The 23,250-nt window shown below is 34.4% G+C and overlaps 1 protein-coding gene across 5 annotated transcripts in view; it reads right to left on the reverse strand.

The window, feature by feature from the left end:
* Positions 1-9,849: 9,849 nt before the first annotated feature.
* The window catches only part of LOC149784036 (E3 ubiquitin-protein ligase UBR5-like), a 101,565-nt gene continuing 88,164 nt past the window's right edge, over positions 9,850-23,250 (reverse strand). For all 5 annotated transcript variants that reach the window (XM_089932130.1, XM_089932132.1, XM_089932131.1 and 2 more), the window contains 5 exons: positions 22,192-22,420; positions 21,356-21,481; positions 20,392-20,536; positions 18,544-18,629; positions 9,850-15,641 (listed from right to left, as the gene is read on the reverse strand). In XM_089932130.1, the coding sequence (XP_089788256.1) occupies positions 15,429-15,641; positions 18,544-18,629; positions 20,392-20,536; positions 21,356-21,481; positions 22,192-22,420 (799 nt within the window). In that variant the 3' untranslated portion in view covers positions 9,850-15,428. The remainder of the gene's footprint in view (positions 15,642-18,543; positions 18,630-20,391; positions 20,537-21,355; positions 21,482-22,191; positions 22,421-23,250) is intronic.

The raw sequence follows: 23,250 nt of genomic DNA on the forward strand, positions 1-23,250 counted from the left end.
CCTAGATACACAAGTCAATGACACAATGTGCGATAATAATAGTTTTTCAAGGGGCAATCAACGTTTAATGTACGGTACTGCTTGATTTATTTCCCTTGATCCATACGACTTTGAACTATGTATATTTGCTATTTATAACGAAGAATCTGCATGTACATGTTCAATACGCACATCTTAATTCATTTACGTTTTTATGGGGTGCATGTCCACGTGCCCATACATCTCATGAAAGCGTGTAATTGAAATGTGTTAAATGAGATAATACATAAGACGTAATGTGTAAAAGAATATTTCTACACGATTGTCATAGTAGCCACCATGGCTAACAAAACTTAGAAATTATTCAACTCATTTGATAAATGCCATGCAATGTACTAGTTTCTTCTGCGTCATGGTCATAGTAGTAGTAGTAGTAGTAGTAGTAGTAGTAAACCTGAGAAGAAATTCCACGAGTAAAAGTTAAACGTCGCATCAACTATATCTTTCAAAGGAATGAGTATGCGAGAACAAGTGGAGGTCTTAGACCCCTACCTCGTTCTAAACAATTTTTTTCGCCATTACTGGCTACGTATTTATTATATAGCATTTCAATTAAAACACTGGAATAAAATCAAATACATTTTGCAATATTTGTCGCATTCCTGTAACACAAAACATAATTTCCCTGCAATGCAGCTTTGAATTTGTAAACTTTATACTCCGTGAGAGAACAGAAAAGAGAGCTTGTTGAAAGTTAGAATAACCAAGATCATGGAGGTCTCGAAAACGTTTAACTTTCGAGGCAAATCTTGTATTAATAATATTCCCGTCCTTTCCAATCCAAGTCTCTCTCTCTCTCTCTCTCTCTCTCTCTCTCTCTCTCTCTCTCATTTGCATTACGAACACGACATATTCAGATCTTTTACGCATAAAACGATTTGCAACAGAAGAATAACAAATCATTTTCCTGTTTTATACAGCGAAATAAAGAAAACGTCAAACTCGTATAAAACAAGTAGTTTAAGAAGAGAAACGAAAGCAAACAGGCGCTAAAGGACGTCCAGCGCCCGACGAAATGCCGTTATACAAAATATTCTGGTTAATGACAAATAAATCATAGAATGCCTACAGTAGACCATGAAAGGTAAATATCAGCGTCAGGTCTTACAGGTAGGACTAGTCTTATGATAAATAAAACTATCAAAGATTCGGGTCGACAAAATTTTAATTTAGAACTAGCTCAACATCACTGGAAACAGTTTGGTGAAAACCCTATATGGCCATCAATTTAGGATGAGTAATAAAACATAGTTTCAAAATGACAGCAGCCACGTTGGATGTAAGAGTGGCGACGTTCTCATTTAGTTACAACGTGATATCAAAATAAATATTTTAGGGTAGAGCCTCATCGATATGGTCATCCATTCAGGAGTAGCAGCAGCAGCAACACGATTTACAAGTCTACACCACTATAGTAAATTGGATATCATAGCATTGAAAGTCTTCAGGTGAATGCCCATGTCAGTATGATTTTCTATTGAGTAGCAATAACAAGATTACAAGATGGCAGTTTGGCAACCATAATGGATGCAAGATCTGAATCATTTCATTTTTACCTTTCGTGAGCACAGATCTTCGGTGAAAACCATCTGACAATACGATCTTCAAATTCAGGAGAAGCAGTCATAAAAAGATTTTCAGGATGGCCACAATGGCGGCCATACTGAGGGTCTGATCGGCACAATTTTCATTTAAAACCAGCTAAACATCATCAGAGATTTTCTGGTGCAAGCCCCATTTAAATATGACAGCACAATTTTCATACAGGACCAGCTAGACATTTAAACAATATTTTCCTGAAAATCTTCTGTTGATATGACCATTCATTCTGAAGGAGATAACCTATTCAAGATGGTCACTGGCAACCATACTGGTCGTCTGAGTGGCATCATTCTAGTCTAAGTTCAGCTAATCATGGGATAAATCAGTGTGCAAAGTTTCAAGGTAATTTAGGAGTAAGGATGTCAACTCTGCCTAAAGGAAGGGAGGCCGATGGACAAGAAGCTATGTCCAAAGTTCATCTGGCCAATGAGCAGAAGAGCAAACCAAATGTCCTTCAAAAACGTTTTAGACATGAATTGCCTAAAATCAAACATAAAACCATTTCATCTTTTCAACTGCTAAGTGTTAAAATAATTGCCTATATCTTTTTAAGCGATAACAAGATTTTTAGGCTGGCAGTTGTGGCAGTCATACTGGATGTTAGATGGGCGTTATTTTCATTCAAGTTCAACCAAACACTATTATAAGTCTTTTCCTGAAAAGCAGCTGTCAGATACAAGCATCCTTTCAGAAGGTGTAGTGATAAAAAAAATTCCAAGATGACTGCAGTGACCGCTATAATGAATCTAAGGTTTTCACAATTTTCGTTAAGAGCTTACTCAATAGCATAAGAAGTCCTTTGGTGAAACCCTGTACTGAAATGGTCATCTATTGAGGAGATAACAAGATAATAATAATAATAATAATAATAATAACGATTTTCAATGTGGTCACCATGATGGCTGTACTGGATGTCAGATCAGCATCATTTTCATTTAGAAGTCTACTAATAAAAAGGTTATGTTGATACAAGAAAAATAGCGATAATATTATTTTCATGATGGTTGCCATGTTGCCCAACTTGGATATCAGATCAGCAACATTCTTAATTAGGACAAACTAAATATCATACAAAATATTTTGATGAAATCCTTCATGTCAATATGACCATCTGCCAAAGACATGTAACAATAACAAGAATTTTAATGTAGCTGCCATACTGGCCATATAGGATGTCATTTCAGCATCATTTTCATTTAGGGCCAACTAGACATTTTACAACATCTTTCAGTTAAAACCCATGTCCATCTGACAATATATCAAGGGGAATGAGTGCTAAAAATTATTTGTTTTCATCACTGCAGCATACTGGTGATCAGATTGGCTTTATTTTCATTTATGACCAATTAGACATCACACGAAGTCGTTAAGTTCAAACTCCTCATTAATCTGATCATCTTTTTAGGAATTGCAGCCATGACAAGATCTTAAAGATGGCCACCATGGTAGTCATATTGGATGTCTGATAGCTACCTTATATATTTGGACCGACTAGACAGCATAAGAAGTCTTCTGGTGAAAACCCCACGTCAATATGAATTAGTTTTAAGAAGCAGTGAAAAAAATCCATTTTCAAGATAATCCTTGATGGCCATTATTAATGTTACATCATGTTCATTTAGGTCCAACTAGATATCATTTAGGTCCAACTAGACATCATTTAGGTCCAACTAGACATCATTCTGGTCTAACATCATATGAAATCTTAAACTGAGAACCCCTTGTTGATATAACCATCTGGGATAAGTAGCACTATGACAATTCTCTAAGCCATCACTGTAGTGGTCATACTGGATGTCTAAGTGGCACCATTTTCATTAACGTTTGACTAGATCATGGGATGAATGTGTGTCAAAAGTTGCATGGCTATCCTGTAAGTAGTTTAGAAGTAATGATAATAAACATGCAGCAATGATGGATGGATGGATGGACAACAGACAACAGTCTATCTCATATGTCCTTCCACACACTATCAAAATGCAGTACTCCAGATGTCTCCAGTATTTAATGTCCTCTGCAATCTTTAGCGTACATGTAGAATGGTACCATTTCCATTAGGGACCAACGATATAGTTGTCAGTGAAAGCCCCATGTCAGAAGGAGCAGCAATAATATTTTTCAAGATGTCTACTTTGGCATCCATACAGGATGCTCAAGTGGCACCTTTTTCATTTAGACCAAACTAGACCATGGGATGAATGTGTGTGCAACTTTTCTTGCTTTAGGCCCAACTAGACCATGGGATGAATGTGTGTGCAACTTTTCTTGATTTAGGCCCAAATAGACCATGGGATGAATGTGTGTGTAACGTTTCTTGACTTAGGCCCAACTAGACCATGGGATGAATGTGTGTGTGTAACGTTTCTTGGCAATTGTCAAAGTAGTTCAGGAGTTGCAATAATAAACTTGTGCTAACAGATTTAATTCCATAATTGCATTAGTTTATTCTTTCAAGCACTTTCTTGCTTTTTTAAATTTAAAAAGTCACCATTCTGAATCCTAGTTTTATTGACTTACCTTTTCTTGATTAAATTATATACCAGTAGATGATAGGATAGTCTGTTGCGCTCAAAAGAAAAAACAACAATCCTCAAAATTACAACTGATTTTTTTTAAATTTTAGACAATACATTATGAAGATGGGTTTATCTATAAGTTTGTTGTTGTTAGATTTTGGTATAAGATTTTATTAAATGTTTGAGATATAATGGTCTATACATTTTTTTTTTAAATTTTGGGGAAGGATGGCTTATACTTTTTTTAAATGTTTGTTTGGCTGGACAAGGATTTTTTTAAAAGTTATTGGTGGGATGGAGTAAGATTTACTGAAAATAATTGACATGATGGCCAAAGAATCCCCCTCACCCAAAAGAAGAAAAAATGCAATATTTTTAGGGAAGGGTATTGTTGTTTGAAGAAGAGAAAAGTAAAGAAATTATGGCCTAGGCATTTAAAAAATGTGATTCCAGTGTGTATATAATTGGGTAATGGCAGCTTTGCAACAGAAAATGCTGATAACAAGGTGGCTTGGGCTATTTTAAATTAAAAACAAATGGGAGGATGAGTGGGTTGTTCTGGAAATTGGCTGTATTATACTATTTATAGTTATTTATACTATTTATATATATGTATATATGAGTATAAAATTATATGCGCACAACCTATGTAACACTGAGAAAAGGCAAGGTAAGAAAAATGTTAAGGTCAAAACCTTTGCCACAATGGCAAATTTTAAAATCGTAATGCTTAAGAACATCCGATATCAACACTCAGCCTTTTCTTGAACTCCAATTGATTCTTTTCAGACAGTACAGCATCAGTTCCTTCAAGGGACACTTGTTTTGTTTAGCCATATCATTTTGATAACAGACCTTTTACCCTGTCTGAACATTTATACTGGGTACACATTACAGCTTAAGTTTACACAACTATAAGTGAAGGACTTTGTAACACGCATTTTGATGGCAACAATCATTAACTTCCATTTCTGACAGCTAAATTCAGTAAAATATGAATGGCAGTTTCCAACAAAATATTGTTTAGCATACATTAAGGAATTGTACCATAAACAATTATAAAGTTTCCTTGTGTAATCCTTTGTACATTTTTAATCTGTACTTTTAATTGGCACAATAGTCATTCCTTTCTGCTGATGTGCCATTAAACGTGCACACACACTCACACACTGTAATAAACTGCTTTATGGAGTGAAATATACATACATGTATAAATACTAATCATATAAGCCGCCCAAATTCGGTCTCAATTGTTTTTATCAAAGCATTTCTAATGAACTTGTCAAATGAGTTAACATTAATATTTTCTATAATTCTCTTATTCCTTAACTTCTTCGAATAATTGTTAACTTGTATAACCGACATCTTTTTCACTTAGCGAAAACTGGGAGTATCAATTTCAGCGCCCGGCATCCTCGATAATTTGAATAATGACTATTTTTATTTAACTATTTAAGACTGCGATACTTTGTCCATGTGTTTATAGACCCCATTGATTAGTTTTGTACGTCATTGTATTTAACTTTGATTTTCTCCTCTATAAGAAACACGCGTTCCCTTATCACGCGGACTCACGCGGTAATATTATAAAGTGCATACCTGAGCACACCTTCCGATCCATTGCTATGAACGACACTGTAAACAATGTACATGTATCTGTCGCACAAAACGAACTGATTTTTATATTTTGGGGCAATACAATCGTAATGTAGTAATGTGTGAAATATAGAGCTGGTAATTTTTTATATAATCATTGTGAAAATTGACTAACTTTATTGTTGACATACTAGCTCATGTTTGAAAATTCTAACAAACTGTGGGGGTTTTGTGGGCTCTACTGGTTTTTTCGACTTAGTGGTATTTGTGGGTTTCGTCAGAAGTATATACGGCGTTGTGGGCAGTCATCTCAGCAGCTCTCAAACTAGCCACGTCACTTTTAATGTGATTTTTATTTATTAATTTTTTTGTTGTTGTTATATTTTGTTTATTTTTCTGTAAAGAGCTGTGTAATATTAGGAAATATTCTGGACAGTAAATTTATGTTTAAAGTTTATTTAAGCACAAAGCAATATTTATTTAAGGCATCTCAATTCCTTTCTCTCTTCTGAATTATATGAATTCTATCAACTTCTAATTTATTTAAAAGCAAACTACATTTATTATATCATTTTTTTATAGGAATTCAGTTATATGGTCAAGTGAGTGTTGTCATCAAAGACTAATACTTTTATTTTGTTATGTATTAACTTTATTTACTAATTTGTAAGAATCTAAATTCATACAGTGAAATGTCTTTACAATTCAAATATATAATTCATTTTCTTAAATTATTGTCCAAATATTTTCTTAGGGAAATAGAATGTCCAAGTCCTTATAAGTGTTGTCTTCACCAATCTGACATTCTTAATCCAATGCAAGTCATTTCTTAATCTAACACTTGATACAAACAATTCTGACATTTTCATAACAAGCTCAAATATCCAAGTCACTGTTTTATTCCCACCGAATTTAAATTTCCAAAGTCAATTCAATATTACCTCATTTAAAACATTTGTTTTTATTTTATAATTTAATTATTCTGTAAGTGATAGTGTTGTATTTTCCGACTTGACAGCCAATGTATTTCCATCAATTCAATTCCAATAAGTATTATGCTATAGTTGACATATAAAGTCAAGCAAGTTTTCTCCTTGCAGATTTTACATTTCACATATTACAATCATCATATTTTCTCTTCAGTGGTCAACTTTGTTGCAACTGAATCCAAATATGGTAAATCTTAATTTGCACTCATCACACGAGGTATTAATGAAATAATAGCATGATGCTAATATATACTTGTGTGACATTGCCATATACCTCAAGACAATGATAATATTCTTGCTTTGTATACCAACAAGCTCAACTGTAATGGTTATGAACTTTCGCCAATATACTGATACAGTTTATTCAACTAAAAGCTAGCCAATTAGAATGAATTGATCAAAGCCAATGTAATCTTGGTGCTAAATGCAAAACAAATCTGACAAGTTTGATTTAAGATATTTTATTTAAATTTCTGCAATAAACCCCCATAGCAGCCATATTTTATGAAGGATCAGCACCATTTTTGTCTAGGACAAACTAGTTATAAATTGTAGACTAACCCCATACCAGGATGACCATGCATTCAAGAGTAGCGAAGTTTTTCAAGATGGTCATCATGGCATCCATATTTGATATAACACTGGCACCATTTGTATTTAAGGCCATCTAGAAATGATAAGACATTTGTTGAAAACCCCAATATTAAGACCATTCTAGAATCTTGATAGGATGAATTTCAAGATGGCTGCCATGGTGGCCATGTTAGATGTCAGATCAGCATCGTTATCTTTCAGGACCCACTACAGACCACAAGTCTACTCGTTAAAACCCCACATTAACAAGACTTTCCATTTAATACAAGTAATGATAATTCAACATTCAAGATAGTCGTCATACTATTTAATTTATAACCAATCAGACATTGTAAAAAAAAATTGTTTGAAAACCCTTAGCTGATACGACTCTCTAGTAGCAACAATAGCCATATTTGATGTCAGAGCTGCACCCATTTAAATTAGGACAATACAGGCACAAGTCTTCTTTTAAAGACTAAAGGTCAATATAATGTTCTTTTCAAAAGTAGCAATAACATTTTCTAGATGCATGTCATGGTGGCTATATCGATGCTAGATTGACATCATTTTCAGTTAGATTTCATCAAGATCGCTCCGGTGGCCTAGTGGTCAGGGCATCCACCTCGGATGTGGGAGGTCGTGGGTTCGATCCCCGGTGAGTCATACCAAAGACTTACAAAAATGGTACTAACAGCTGCCTCACTTGGAGCTCAGCATTAAGAGGTTAGTGTTAGGACTGGTCGGCCTGGTGTCAGGATAATGTGACTGGGTGGCACATCATGCTGTCTGCGGCATGATGCCCAAGTGCTAGACATCACTATAAACTGCCACTGCAGACATCGTTGGAAAATAACTGAAAATTGTTAAAGCTATGTTAAAAATTCAAAATCACATCACATCATATTTCATCAAAAGTTTTTAGGAAAAAACATGATGTTAATATTACCATCCATTCAGAAGTAGCAATAATACGATTTTACAGATGCTTGTCACAGTGGCTCTATCACATGCTAGATTGACATCATTTTCATTTCAAACCAGTTAGATTTCATCAAAACGTGAAATGATGTTAATATTACCATCCATTCAGAAGGAGTAGCATTAATATGATTTTCAAGATGGACACTTTGGTGGCCATATTGGATGTTTCACTTTAGACCAAGGCATCCAATGCAGTATTCTCATGAAAGCTCATTTCAGTACGACTTTCCTTTCTTCAGAAAGGGATAAGATTTTCAATAATATAATGTCAGCTCATCACCATTTTCATCAAAGCATCACACAATCTCTTTAGTGAAAACCCTAGGTTAATATGACCATCCATTCAGAAATTTCCAAGACGTCCCTTGCGGTAATCATAGGTATCCCAGCAGTACCATTTTTATTTATGATAAACTAGACCTTCTGGTGAATGTGTGTCTAACATTTTCATGGCAACCATCCAAATAATTTAAAATAAGCAGCAACCCAAAAAATCTTGAGCTGACGGACTGAGAACAGGCAAAAGGCCATCCCATAAACTCTTATGTTCTCTGACATGTGGAGTTAAAAAGAAAGGGTTAAATAAGGGTATAATTATTAAATTACAAGGTTTTCATTTTATATACAAACTGCACTTCATGACCTTTTCAGGTAGAAAATCATCACTATCAAAGATATGCACTCTATGGCTAACCAGATGCCTTCATTAACCACCCATTGTGACATGCTGGAAGGTGCATCAGACCCATTCTACACGAGACAGAAAAAGTTAACAAATTACTTTTTACTTGGTCCTCTTAACATCAAACTATTCAAAAAAAATTCTTCAAAAAATCCATTCCACAAAGTCCTTTGAAAGTTACTGAGTGGAAACTAAATATCTGAGATGCGATTTGTTTGGTTGGGCTTAATGCCATTTTGGAGTATATAGGCTATACATAGCAGCCATTATATCTGGTGGAGGAAGAATCCATGAAGACCAAGTAGAACTAATGAACCACCTGAAACTACTTCTAGGCTTTCTCACATAGCTATGCTGGTTGATCCAACACAGACAGAAGTGAGATGTAAGTGATCTGTAATGACAAAAGCTTTAGGCCACCTAAGGTCTAGACCCCTAAGGTCCCTTGACATGGACAAAAATATGGCATGGGCAAGAGCCCCAAGTCATGATGGAAAAGCCACGAAGTTTGCTTGCATTATTATTATCATTATTATTAGTTGCATGTTAGACTGCATGTAATGAACCACTACTTGAGTATTATTCTTTGACATCTTCATGAATGTCCATGCTCGTACAGTAGTCAGAGTTGCTTTGCACAGCTGTGGTCACCGTTTCAGTTCACTAACCACAATCCTGTCATGGAATGTAGAAAAGAAGTTGTTACTCATTAAAGACAATGGTTTCCTCTGCTTCAAAGACCCACTAATAAAAAATATACAAATCACAGTGAGTACTAAAAGTTATCAGAACGAATATTAAATAGCTGTAAACAAATACAAGTTCTTAAGCCAGGAAAAGGAAAGAAAAGAAAACAAATCCAACAATATGTAATTACATGTCTGATCTTTTATTACCATGTATAAAAGATGAAAGCCGACACTTTACATTAAACATAGTCAATATATTCATCATACAGAGCTTTGCACACTCATCTCCACATTCAAACAACAGCATTTAATGTCAATGTCTTTTAAATTATCAACAGAAAAAAGTATTAAAGCTGTGGCATAAAGAAAAATGAAAAATAATCAAGAATACAGAAGACTTTTGATGCCATTTACATCCTAACTCTTGGAATTATCTTTATTATCAAAGATCCAATTATAGTCATAAAAACTGCTACGTTTGTCCCCAAATCCATGTATATAAACTAGAACAATGCATTTTTTTTAAAAATAATGGCTCTATGAAAATTTCATTATAAGCATAAATCAGTAATAGACCATATATATTCCTGGATTTTGTTAACGCTTGTAAAATTGATCTCAACGTTAGAATATGGCTTGAACAAGCACTGTACTGTGTTTCAAAATGAAAAGTGTTTGCCAATATTTCAAAGTGTGATGTAAACTGACACTTTTTATAGCTATCATAATGCAAATATGTGCATATTTTATGTTATTTCCTTGATGCTTTACTGTCTTTCTTCTTTCAAATTTAACAATCTGTTCACAAAAGTATTTTAAAAAATTGGCATTCATAAAATCTAGATTTAGAACACACTTCACAAGAGTCTTGCATGTAACTCATAGTATAAAATTTGATGTAACTGCAATTCTGGTCATTTAAGTTGGAACCCTTGTCTAAAAAAAAATAGTACAGAAAAAATACTAATTTCAAACATTCTAAATTTTGAAGAATTTCACATCCATTCAATCAAGAAATTTTTCTTCTTCAAAGAAAAGAGAGCTTTACCTTACATTACTCTCAAAAAGTAATTTGATAATCACAATACAAATTGAAAAGTTTGCATGATTAAATTCCAATTTCAATTTCTACACAGGCCACTCTTGTCTCCAACCTGGCGTGATATGAAAAACAAGTATCCCAAGTGGGTCCAATATCGCTCACATGCCTGACATCTTCCAAATGCAGTTGTCCAAGAAATCTGGATCAGTAGGAAGCTTTCAGTTGAAATTTTATGATGAAAATTATCATTTTGTTCAAGTATTTTGTCAGGAGAATTAAAATATCTCCTATTAAGATTGTGCATCAGTGAATCACTCAGGTTCAGCTCCGGTCAGCAGTGGTCTACATAAAACAGGTTACATTTTATCCCAGCTTGCCTAGAAGGGACACTTTTAAGATGAATTTTTAGTATTTTTCTTTTGCAATGAATTATGGTTGCATTTCTATTGTTTGTCATTTTTGTGAATCTATCACAATCTGTTCAACACGTACTGCCACAGGTGCAAAGTGTGAACAGTACCTGACAGAGACTGGTTAGAAGTGTAAACAGTACCCTACAGAGATTGGTTCTAAATGATGTTATTGTTGTGAGTTTAAGGCCATTTTTTAGCACACGTTGCACTATACATGGCAGCAAGAATAACTGGTGGAGGAAAAAACTGTGAAAACACCAGTACCAATCACTGATCTGGATAAGCTACCAACAAGTTTATTCACAATGGCCAAACCCGAGACTCAAATCCAAGCAGACAGAGATGGGATGGCAGTGACCAGTAAAGGCAAGATCTTTAGACTATTCAGCCACCCAGGAACCCCTCTAAATGATATAATTATCATTATCATCAACTTTGCACCAGGCGGTTAACTATGGCATTGACAAATTGAGATTGGAATATGATCTTACATCTGGAAATCTAACAATAATGTGTTATTTTATTTATATGATGTGTCATTGAATCACTTGTACAGATTTAAAAGCCAGGATGCTTTCTGTTAAACTTTGTCATAACTTGTTATGGGGCTTTTTAAGAAGTTGTTAAAAGTTTTTCTGTTGAGTACCAACAACAGCCACATTTGATGACAGATTGGCATTTATTTGTGTAAACATGAAGATCCAGGATGCTTTCTGTTAAATTTGATCAAATTATGTCAAGTGTATATTGTTTTTAGCAGATCTTAAAAGTTTTTATTTTTAGTCTGTGTGTGAGATTTGGATTTTTAACATAGTTTTATCAATTTATCAGTCATATCACTAGGATGTCTGCAGAGTGGCAGTTTAAACTGATATCTAGTGTAGGGGCATCATGCCGCAGACATTTAGCATCATGTCCCACCAAGAGCATCATGTCCCACCAAGTCACATTATCCTGACACAAGGATGACCAGTCCTAACATTAACCTCTTAATGCTGAGTACCTAGTGAGGCAGCTGCTGGTACCATCTGTACAAGTCATTGGTATGACTGCCAGGCTTCGAACCTGTGACCTCCTGCATCCAAGGTGGACACTCTAATCACTTAGGCCATAGAAGCGGTTTCTTTTTTTGTAACAACAGCCATATTTGATGTCATATTGGCATCTGGGCATTATTTGTACAAACTTTAAAGTCCTTTATGCCAGGATGCTTTTGTAAGGAATAGCAGTTTTAAGAATTTTCTGTTTTTAGTAACGGCACCAATATTCGACATTGAATTATATATATATATATATATATATATATATATATATATATATATATATATATATATATATATAAAGCCCTTCATGCCATAATGTTCCCATCAATTTCCATCACATTCTGCTGAACAGTTTCTTAAAAGAACGCATTTAAAATCTTATACGTCTTCTATAATGACAGCCATATTTTAAAAAAGATACTGCTGAGGGGCTTTTGAGAAGCCTTTTCAAGGTTTTTGTTTTTAGTATCAGTTGTTATGATTTTGTTTCAACATCATCTGCATTCCACTGAAAGTCCTTTATGCCAGGTTGAACTCCGTCAACTTCAGTTTTTGACAAATAATCCAAAAGGTTTTCCATTTTGTGCAATGGCAGCCATATGTGATGGCAGACCTTTGTCACTTGAAAGACCTTTATGACATTATGCTTTCTGTCAAATTTAGTCAAATTCGGTTAAGCAGTTTTAGAAATGGTTGTTTACATGTTTTCTATTTTAGTAATGATGGCCATACTAGTCAAGGATCATTAACTTAAGAAATTTGAAAGGCACTGATGTCAGAATGCACCTGTTGTTGTTATTGGGTTTAATGCTTTAGACCACTTGGCGACTTGGGGTCCCCAGAATGAACCTGTAAAATGATGTGCAAACAGGTCGAATAAAGCCTTTGTTGAAGTTTTAAAAAGCAATTGCAAACTAATGACGCACACCTGACAAAGAACCAAAAAAACATATATTTTGGTCAGGCAAGCTCCTCAACAACACTCAATACCAACTGTTATACTATCCATCAATCAAACCAATATTCAAACACTTTATACACAAGTGATAAAAAACAAATTTTTTTGTTTCTTTAACTGCATAATAAACTTCTGTGTTTATAATTTTGCATCCAAGATAAATTACCCTAAGAAACAAGTCTTTTTAAAGACTTTTCTTCTTGTAAAATACAATAAATGCACTAAACCCCATTTCTCTGCACAAATGTAAGTAATTTTCCAAAACAGATTGAGAACAGGAAATAGGCAAGGTTTTGCAGGGTGGGGAATAAACCAAGTGCTAATGTTTTTCAGGAGTAAGTTTATAAAATAGGAATTCTACTGGGGTAGCAAAACAACCAATGTAGATATAAAACATTCACTCAACACAAGCATAACTCTCCTTACATCCCTATTCCCAGACAGCAGAATGGATTAAACAAAACAAATGTTAAAGTAAATCTTGAACTACATAGCTTTAATTTAAGTCATACTTTTATTTAAATGGTAGTTTTTAAACAGCACTTTCAACACAATAGTGACTATACAAGGCTGCCAACCCTGGCTGGCAAAGGTCAGTATTGAACCTGTAATCCTTGGATTAGGAGTTATATAGTCTACTGCTGCTCACTCCGAACTGCACTGATGAAAAAATCGAGATTTCAAGTAATACTTTTCCTTACCCTTTTTGGTGCAATTTGGTACACAAGTACAGTTGCAAATCTAAACAGAATTCTGTCTACATATTACTTCTGCTGTACAACATGCTTGTAGACTTTGAAAATACAATTTATACAGGAAACAAATCCAACTCAACTGCAATTTAATCTGAAGAGCACATTGTCCTTTTTTATTGAAAGAAATCATCAGTATGCTAACGATAATAATAGTGACAAGTACAAGGAAATAAATATTGTGACATATCAATTTTTTAATACAATTCTGATGACATGTCAAATGAACAAATACAAATTAAGCACCATATTTACTATTTAATTTCATAAACTCTGAATGAATACTCGCACACAAGATGGGTACTGTTAAAATCTTGTTATTCTGCCAGTCTTATTCAAGCAACATACAACGTATGGGATGATGCAATAACAAGCAAGTCGAAGTCTTTTGCTGAAGATTAAGCCTGTTCCCTTCTGTCACTTGGACATATTTTATCTCCGTAAATTCTTCACATTTAAAGTAATTTGCCATATTTCATCATCTCCATAAATTCTTCACATTTATAGTAATTTGCCATCATTAAATGCATTCTTGGGATTAAAAAGTGTTGCTGTATCTCTGGTCTGTAAAAGTATTAAAATAAAGTACACTGGGACAAAGACAACTTTAATTTATCTCCCTGTCCACTGTGAAAACAATGGGACTAAACAACTCTGACACAACTTCTCTGAATATCTGCACTTAATAATTAATGCCTATATCAATTATTAATTACTGTGTCAGGAATGCACTTCCAGCATTATATATTTGTATCTATTTTTCCTTACTCTGACAAAATGTCTTTGTAATTGATGCTCTTGAAACCCTTTTGATTAAAGTAACTGAATTCCAGCTCAATGCTGAAACTACTTTTATGTCCAGAGAAAGGTGAGACTAATATATCTTACTGAGTTTTCTGGACTTGCTCTGAATTGCCTTCTATCTATGGTGGTACTAATTTCAAGGATCTTCTGGATGCTTTAAAGACCCAATCAATGCTGACCCACAAACAAAAAATAAAATAAACAGAGGCTAATCTGACCCTCTTTTTCAGATCAGAGACATATTGACAAAATCAAGCATGGCTCTCTTGCAGCCTCTTGTACAGACTTGTTGCAAAACCGCAAAGGTTAATATCCACAAGGATGAATAAATTTGTAACAAGTTCTTTCAGCTCTCTGAATTTCAATGACGTAGACATAGTACAGACACTGAGAGTGTAGGACACAGACACAGTATAATCCCAATATCACATATGATATCGAGCTTTTCAGCACCGGTTTGAGCCTGTGCTCAAAATAACAACTTGAAAGAAAAAAATGAATATGGGACCCAAGAATGTGTATGTTCCTATTTCTCATCCAGGTCTCAAAAATTGACATTCCTGGAACAGTATTTTGGCTCTAAACCAATTAAAACAAGTTGATCTTCATTGCCAATAGACACTTGATTCTGAGAATCAACATTCGCTTCATGCATGTCCAACATATGCACGATAAAGCAAATATCTCTACACCTACGCATTGCCCACTTCAACACATTTGAAAATCCTGGTATGGTAATCTAGTGTCTACACAAATCCAAAAGCTTTAGTCTTGATTGCCAAGAGAAGCTTGTTTCGAAGGATCACTTTTGTGGAGTAAAGAGGAATATAAAGCCGTGATATGCACGTGTTTGCTGTAGGAAGGTGATCATCATCCGCTGGACGTATTGTGATGCTTGGCATCGGCTGGAATCCTTCTTCACTTGCTGGAAGCGCTGGACTAGAGGTCCAAAAGTAAACCTTAAAAAAATGATGGCAATAATTACCTCCAAACAATGGCAATTTACTTCCTAAAGAAGGTAACAATTACCTCTAACTGATGGCAATTACTTCCACAGGATGGCAATAATTACTTCTAAAGAATGGCAATAAGTACTTCCAAAGGATGGAAATAGTTAATTATAATGGATGGCAATTAATGACTTCCAAAGGATGGCAATTAATTACTTCCAAAGGATAGCATTTAATAACTTCCAAAGGATGGCATTAATTACTTCCAAAGGATGGTAATAAATATTTCTAATGAATGACAAATAATTGCTTCTAAAAGATGGCAATAAGTACTACCAAAGGATGGCAAAAATTACATCCAAAGGATGGAAACAGTTACTTCTAATGGAAGGCAATTAATTAATTACAAAGGATGGAAATAACTACTTCCAAAGAATGGAAATAGTTAATTCTAATGGATGGCAATTAATTACTTCCAAAGGATGGCAATAATTACTTCCAAAGGTTGGTAATAATTACATCCAAAGGATGGCAAAGAGTTCCAAAAGGTCAAAGATAAATTTTGTAATTTCTCTCCCTTATGCTGATAATGAATAACTCCCAGTAAATAATTTGCTACCATATAAAAATCCACTTTCAGTGTTAAACTCAAACATGCATAAAATTCACAGGAGTAATTCTGTGATTCAAAAAATTATATCAGGATTTTATTTTGAAGTCTAACATTGGAACTGCTCGTCTTGGGGTATATTTTGCTTAAATCTTGGAAACATAAAGCCAATCTGTGATGGTCTGGTTTGGTTTGGTGCTTTATGGCATAACAAAACAAGAATGTTATCTAGTGCTGAGGCAGGTGAAACAAAGTGTCATGCTCAAGGATACACCATAATAGGGATCTTGGACTTATCCAATGGTAGGATTCACACCAGTACTACTTCTGCCTGAAGTCTGGCACACTAACCACTAAGCCACCACACCTGATGCCTCCATTAGTTGCCAAAACAAATGCTAGGTGAAGCTTTAGCCATAATGGGTTCAAAACAGTTTAGGATCCATGACCATACTTGATTTATAAGGACAATAGCATAAAAAGGGTTCAATAAAAATGGGATTCATAATCCTGATCATGTTACAAGGTCTCAACAGTTTAATGGGATCCATAACCCTGACCATAGTATGTGCTCTCAACAATAATTTAATGGGATCCATGACCCTGATTATAGTACACATCTCAATGATAATTTAATGGGATCCTTACATTATGAGTACTCAACAATAATTTAATGAGATCCATGACCGTGACCATATTATGAGGTCACAATGCTAATTTAATGGGATCCAATACCCTTGATTATAGTACACGTCTCAATGATAATTTAATGGGATCCTTGACCCTGATTACATTATGAGCACTCAACAATAATTTAATGAGATCCATGACCCTGACCATATTATGAGGTCACAATAATTTAATGGGATCCTTGACCTTGATCATAGTATGAGCTCTCAATGATCATTTAATGGGATCCATGACCCTGACCATATTATGAGGTCATAATGCTGATTTAATGGGATCCTTGACCTTGATCATAGTATGAGCTCTCAATGATCATTTAATGGGATCCATGACCCTGACCATATTATGAGGTCATAATGCTAATTTAATGGGATCCTTGACCTTGATCATAGTATGAGCTCTCAATGATAATTTAATGGGATCCTTGACCCTGATTACATTATGAGCACTCAAAAATAATTTAATGAGATCCATGACCGTGACCATATTATGAGGTCATAATGCTAATTTAATGGGATCCTTGACCTTGATCATAGTATGAGCTCTCAATGCTAATTTAATGAGATCCATGACCCTGACCATATTATGAGGTCACAATGCTAATTTAATGGGATCCTTGACCTTGATCATAGTATGAGCTCTCAATGATAATTTAATGAGATCCATGACCCTGACCATATTATGAGGTCACAATGCTAATTTAATGGGATCCTTGACCTTGATCATAGTATGAGCTCTCAATGATAATTTAATGTGATCCATGACCCTGATCGTATTATGAGGTGACAATGCTAATTTAATGGGATTTAATACCCTTGATTATAGTATGCATCTCAATGATAATTTAATGGGATCCATGACCCTGGCCATATTATGAGGTCACAATGATAATTTAATGGGATCCACGACCCTGAAAATATTATGAGGTCACAATGCTAATTTTATGGAATCCATGACCCTGACCGTATTATGAGGTCACAATGCTAATGTAATGGGATCCAATACCCTTGATTATAGTTACAAGATTGGCAGTGGTATACAGTGGAATTAACAAACATTTAATGGGATCTATTACCATTCCCATCATAAAAAGCGCAGTGGTATACAGTGGAATTGATGATAATTTAATGGGATTTATTACCATTCCCATGTCATAAAACAGGCAGTGGTATAAAGAAGAACTGCAAACAATTTAATGGGATCCATTAACATTCTAATGCATTAATCGAAGTGGTATAAAGTGGAAATTCCAAGAATTAAATAGGATCTATTTCCATTCCCATGTCATAAGACAGGAGTGGTATAAAGCTAAACTGACAATAACTTATTGGGATCCATGATTATTCCCATATTCTAAGGAGGGTAACAGTTTAAAGGGGGCTTTACAATAATTTAAAGGGATCTATGACCATACCATGTTGTAAGAGCACTGGTATACTGAGGGACTTTGGAGTAAGGGAAAACTGATTCTTGTACACACTTTATGATACTTTAATATGTTCCAAGACTTGTTCCTAAATACATACTAACCTTATTAGCCAACACTGTAAAACTGAAAAGTTTCAAATAAGAAATATGGCAGGTACATGTATAATATGGAAGAAATTTACTTACCAGGTCTTGTCTTTCGTGGTTGTTCATCTTCTCTACCACTGACCAGAACCAACGTTTAAATCTCTGGACCTTCTCATTGTTCTCACCTAGAGGGAAAATTAATTAATGAGTTGCTGGGAACAAATATTTTTATTTTGCTTCATTTCAATGATTTTTGGATACAATTTTATGTATAGTTCAATCAAAGTGATCGTATAGCGAAGCCATTCAACATAATTCAGTGAAACCAGTCTTAGAAGGACAGGTATTATCTGCAGAGGTGTCATGTATATCAACTATAGAATTCAGGACATGTAAATATGTCTTACATGAACAATAAAGATTAGTATATAGAGTGGGTGTCCTGTATATGAAAGTGTATGCTAAGACGGTGTTGACAAAAGTTTGTCCATCCTAAAAACAGTAAACTGTTCAATTGCAATTTGTATGATTGACATTCCACTGGTACTCAAAAAAACGTAAAACTTACAAAGGATATGAAATAATTTCATCCATGTTTACTACCTGGATTATAAGGGACATAATATTCAGATTGCAAAGCTTTTAATTCAAATTTTACCACTGCATGAAAGAAAATTCTTAATAAAAGACAAAATTATAAATTGTCTACAATACCTGACCATATTTACCTCATTTTAGATTGAAAGCTGTCAAAAATTCAAAGAATTTCATTGAAGGACCACACAAAAATGTGCAATTGATATTGCACTGGTTTTAAAATTAGGGTAAGTAGGTTGTTGTTGTTGTTGTTGTGGGGTTTAACGCCATTTTTCGGCACATGATAGGCTATACATAACGGCCAGTAATAATGGTGGAGGAAGGCCCCGGGAAAACCCCGTAAAGAACCACCGACCCACAAGAAACTACTGGCATGCTTTCTCACATACCCTTACTGGCCAAATTCAAGACTCGAGCCACACAGACATAGGTGAGATGGCAGTGATCCATAACAGAAAGAGCTTTAGACCACTCAGCCACCCAGGGCCCCAACATTATATATTATAATGATCAGTATATATTATCAACTAAGCACTTCAAATACTTGGCTTAACCAATTAGATGCTCAAATCAATTTTGGGAATTGTTATTTTCTAAATATTTTTAACATTATATATATATATTAGAATGATAAGTATATATTATCTAATAAGTACTGGGCTAAACCAGCTGAATTTAAATTTACAAATCAACTTCTGGAATTATTTCTTTGAAGTCCTGGACAGCAATAAGTGGTAGGCCTTGCAACAAAAAACAAAGACGGTCAGCTAACCTGACACACATAAAGTGGATGGGGGTCTGACATAGGTTGCACTAAAACATGTGGGACCAAGGGAAGGCACCTTCAATGTGAAGTAGTCACCCATAGATGTAATTTAGAATTTTGTATCGTTTTTATATGAACTTGACGAGTATTAATCTGAATACCCTGGCATATATTTTTTACAAAACTGCCTTTTCTGGATGCCATATATGCCCAAAAACCCTGAGAATGTTATCGGTCAAATTGGGTCAGAATTGGAAGTGTGATGTGATAGTTAAATGAAGCAGCCTTTGATGGTAAAAAGGCATGAATGTTAAAATGGTCAAATGGTTATGGAACAGCAATACAATTTTTCAAATAATCATTATTCTCCAGCCCTTATTCTTATGCCATCGTTTTCTTTTCTGTCCTTATTTATTTTTGTAGAAATGAGACAAAATTAACTAGTCATATGCAAAAAATAACAAATCACACTATCTGTGTCAGAAGTCATGGAAATTTTTTTTGCATGAATTCTAACCCTTTGGGTATGATTTGTGTAATTAACAAAATTCATTCTTTTCAAAGGGAAGTAACTCCTGACTTACCACTCTCATCATTGAAAGACGTATAACTAATCAACGTCTGGACATTTATATCACCTACACCATTCAGGAGAAGTCGGAAGTCTTCTGCCGTCAAACCTTCCATGGAATTTGAGGGGATCACATCAAAAACACCCATTCTCATATTCTGCAACAAAAAATGCGAGAAATAAAATTGCTTTTCTTGACAAGAAAGCCTTGCTTTATATCTGGATCAGGAACAATTTGGCATGTGTAATTGTTTGCTAAAAGAATGGAAGACTAAGTATTGGGTGGCATTCTGATAAATAGGTGCAGCAATTTCCAGTATTTTCTGGATCCATTCTGAAACTTATAGGTGGTTCAGCAGGTTAGAAATCACATGACTATCAGAACCAGAAGCTGACCATCACAATTCAACTGAGACAATCTTGTCAGTCTCTTAGTCTGAGAGATTACTAAGGCTACCATTTACCTTTAGCTGTCCTAACCCTTTCAATAAAAGTTTTTCCAGGTTTGATCTTCATTTTGCTTATATTACACATTTTGTCTCATGCTTTCAATCAGCCAACTGCACAAGAAATCCATCAAGTACTCTTTCACAGCAGATCTTACAACTGCATTCTTCTGACAGCACCTTCTAGAAAACTGACTGGTTTTCATTTCTCATTTTTCACTTTTTGTTTTAGCTCATTATATGTCTTCCTCCTGATTCCACATAAAAGGTCTTGTCAAAGAATATTTGATAATGTGCTGGTAATTTAAATTTTTTTTTTCCAGGTGACCTCACTGAAGAAAGCTAAAATTATAACAGTTATAACACTCTTGCTTTATAAAATAACCACCAGATATCGTGAATTCCCATCCAGTGGTTAAGTGGGAGATATGGTAAATTCCAGACACAATGGTAAGAGGAGGATAAGACTATCACCAATGAAAAAAGAATCGTGATGAAAATGTGGCCGCTTTGACCATAAAAAAATCATACCTTTAGTGCTTTATCTGCCACTTTCATCATCCTGTGTTCACTGTATCTGCGGACATAGTCATGAACATTCTGTGCATTGACCTCAATATCTGAACCTCCAGGAACCAACTCTACTCCTTCCCCTCCCTAAAAGAACAGAATATTGTTGCTCTTTGAAGGTGCTAGTGTGATATATGAATTATGTGAACAATTAGTAAACCTCACCAATTATATGACCTCGACATAATTTAACTTTACAGATATCCCAGTAACAAAAGTGTACATTTCCTGAAGAGAAACAAAAAGGTGCATTTCGTAGGAACAATATTTGCACTTCCTGGAAACAATAATGTTCATTCCCGCTAACAAAGATATACACTTCATGGTAATAAAACATGAACTTTTCCTTGTAGAAAAAGTTTGTTTCCTGGTAACAAACATGTACTTTTCCTGTATATTTTGTTCTTTACAATGATGACTGCATTTTTGCTGCCAATATTTTTGAGATAGTATAGTATTATTTTAGAAAAAAGTTATTATTATCCTATTAAACATGAATGATTATATTTCTGAATGTGTACACGTAGCTTCAGATATTTCATCATAATGCAGTAATATGACATGATATTGTTTGTTATGTTGTCCATAAAATTGCATTTTCTCCATTCTGATTCAAGATATATTTCAAAATTGTTTACACAAAATCATATACTGAAAGAACATTTGACCTATCCCTAAATTGTATGAACCTGTAAACTTACAATATTGACCACTTTTTCATCAGTCAATATGATGTTTACGGGTCCATAAAACTCCATATTCATCTCAATAAAGGACAATAATTGTATAATACTGACCTCTTCTGTGCATAGCTCCACATAGAAGTTCATGTCAAGATCATTGAAGAGAAGGGTTGCTTCTTTGGATTCCGAATTTAGCACTAGTTGTCGCAGACTCTCGTACATGACTGGATCAAAGAATGCCAAGTCATGCCATGCTACCTTCCGCCCAAGGATGTATTTCAAAACATGTCGGTTCAAAAAGAGTGGGCACATTTCATTTTGAAGCAGACATAAACCAATTAATCTGAAGAAAAAAAAGAAGTAAGTGCGGTGTTTCAAGATTCTTGGATATCAAAAATAATTTTTTGGAACTTTCTGATTACTCAGAAAATTATTCCTGCCATAAAATTCTAAAATTATAAAAATGTTTTTTTTATATTATTTACGATAATTTAACGACACTTTCATGAGACAATTTAAAGTACTTGTACAAATAATTTGGATATCTTTTTTAAATATTGTTTCATTGCAAAACTATACAGGTATTTCACTAAATCAACATTTACTGAGAGTGTATAAAACAATTTAATTATCTGGAAAGGAAGCAAAAAATGAGAATGACACCAAAAGTATAACATAAAAAAACTCTGAAATTATGTCTGTAAAATACATATGCTCCAACTGCTGTAAAGCTATTACATAAGTCATACAGGTCATCTATGTGCATTTAACTCATCCGAAATATAAATTGTTGTTTTAGAATTGAATACTAATTCTGTTTAAGCAAAGTCTATTTTATCTTGATTATTTAATGCTCTGCACCTTAACTGTCACGAAGATACTTTCAAATGAAAATTATTTATTGACATGGAATTTTGTTACAATGGTGGTCAATTACTAAACTGGGTCAAGAAAAGAACACATCAGGTCTAATCATCACAACATAGGGGAGTACAAATTTGTTTATCAATATGCACAGCTTTCATTGAGACATCAATCTGGATTCTACTGATCACACCTTTAGGTACATCTCATCCAAAAATATTCACATATTTTAACATTGATTTTGATTGTCACATTATAATGGATTTGGAATCGACTTAAAGATGCATGGGCAGATGGCAGCAAAACAAT

Source organism: Sinohyriopsis cumingii, chromosome 14 (genome assembly GCF_028554795.1).
Source record: "Sinohyriopsis cumingii isolate HCF-2022 chromosome 14, ASM2855479v2, whole genome shotgun sequence".
NCBI lineage: Eukaryota > Metazoa > Mollusca > Bivalvia > Unionida > Unionidae > Sinohyriopsis > Sinohyriopsis cumingii.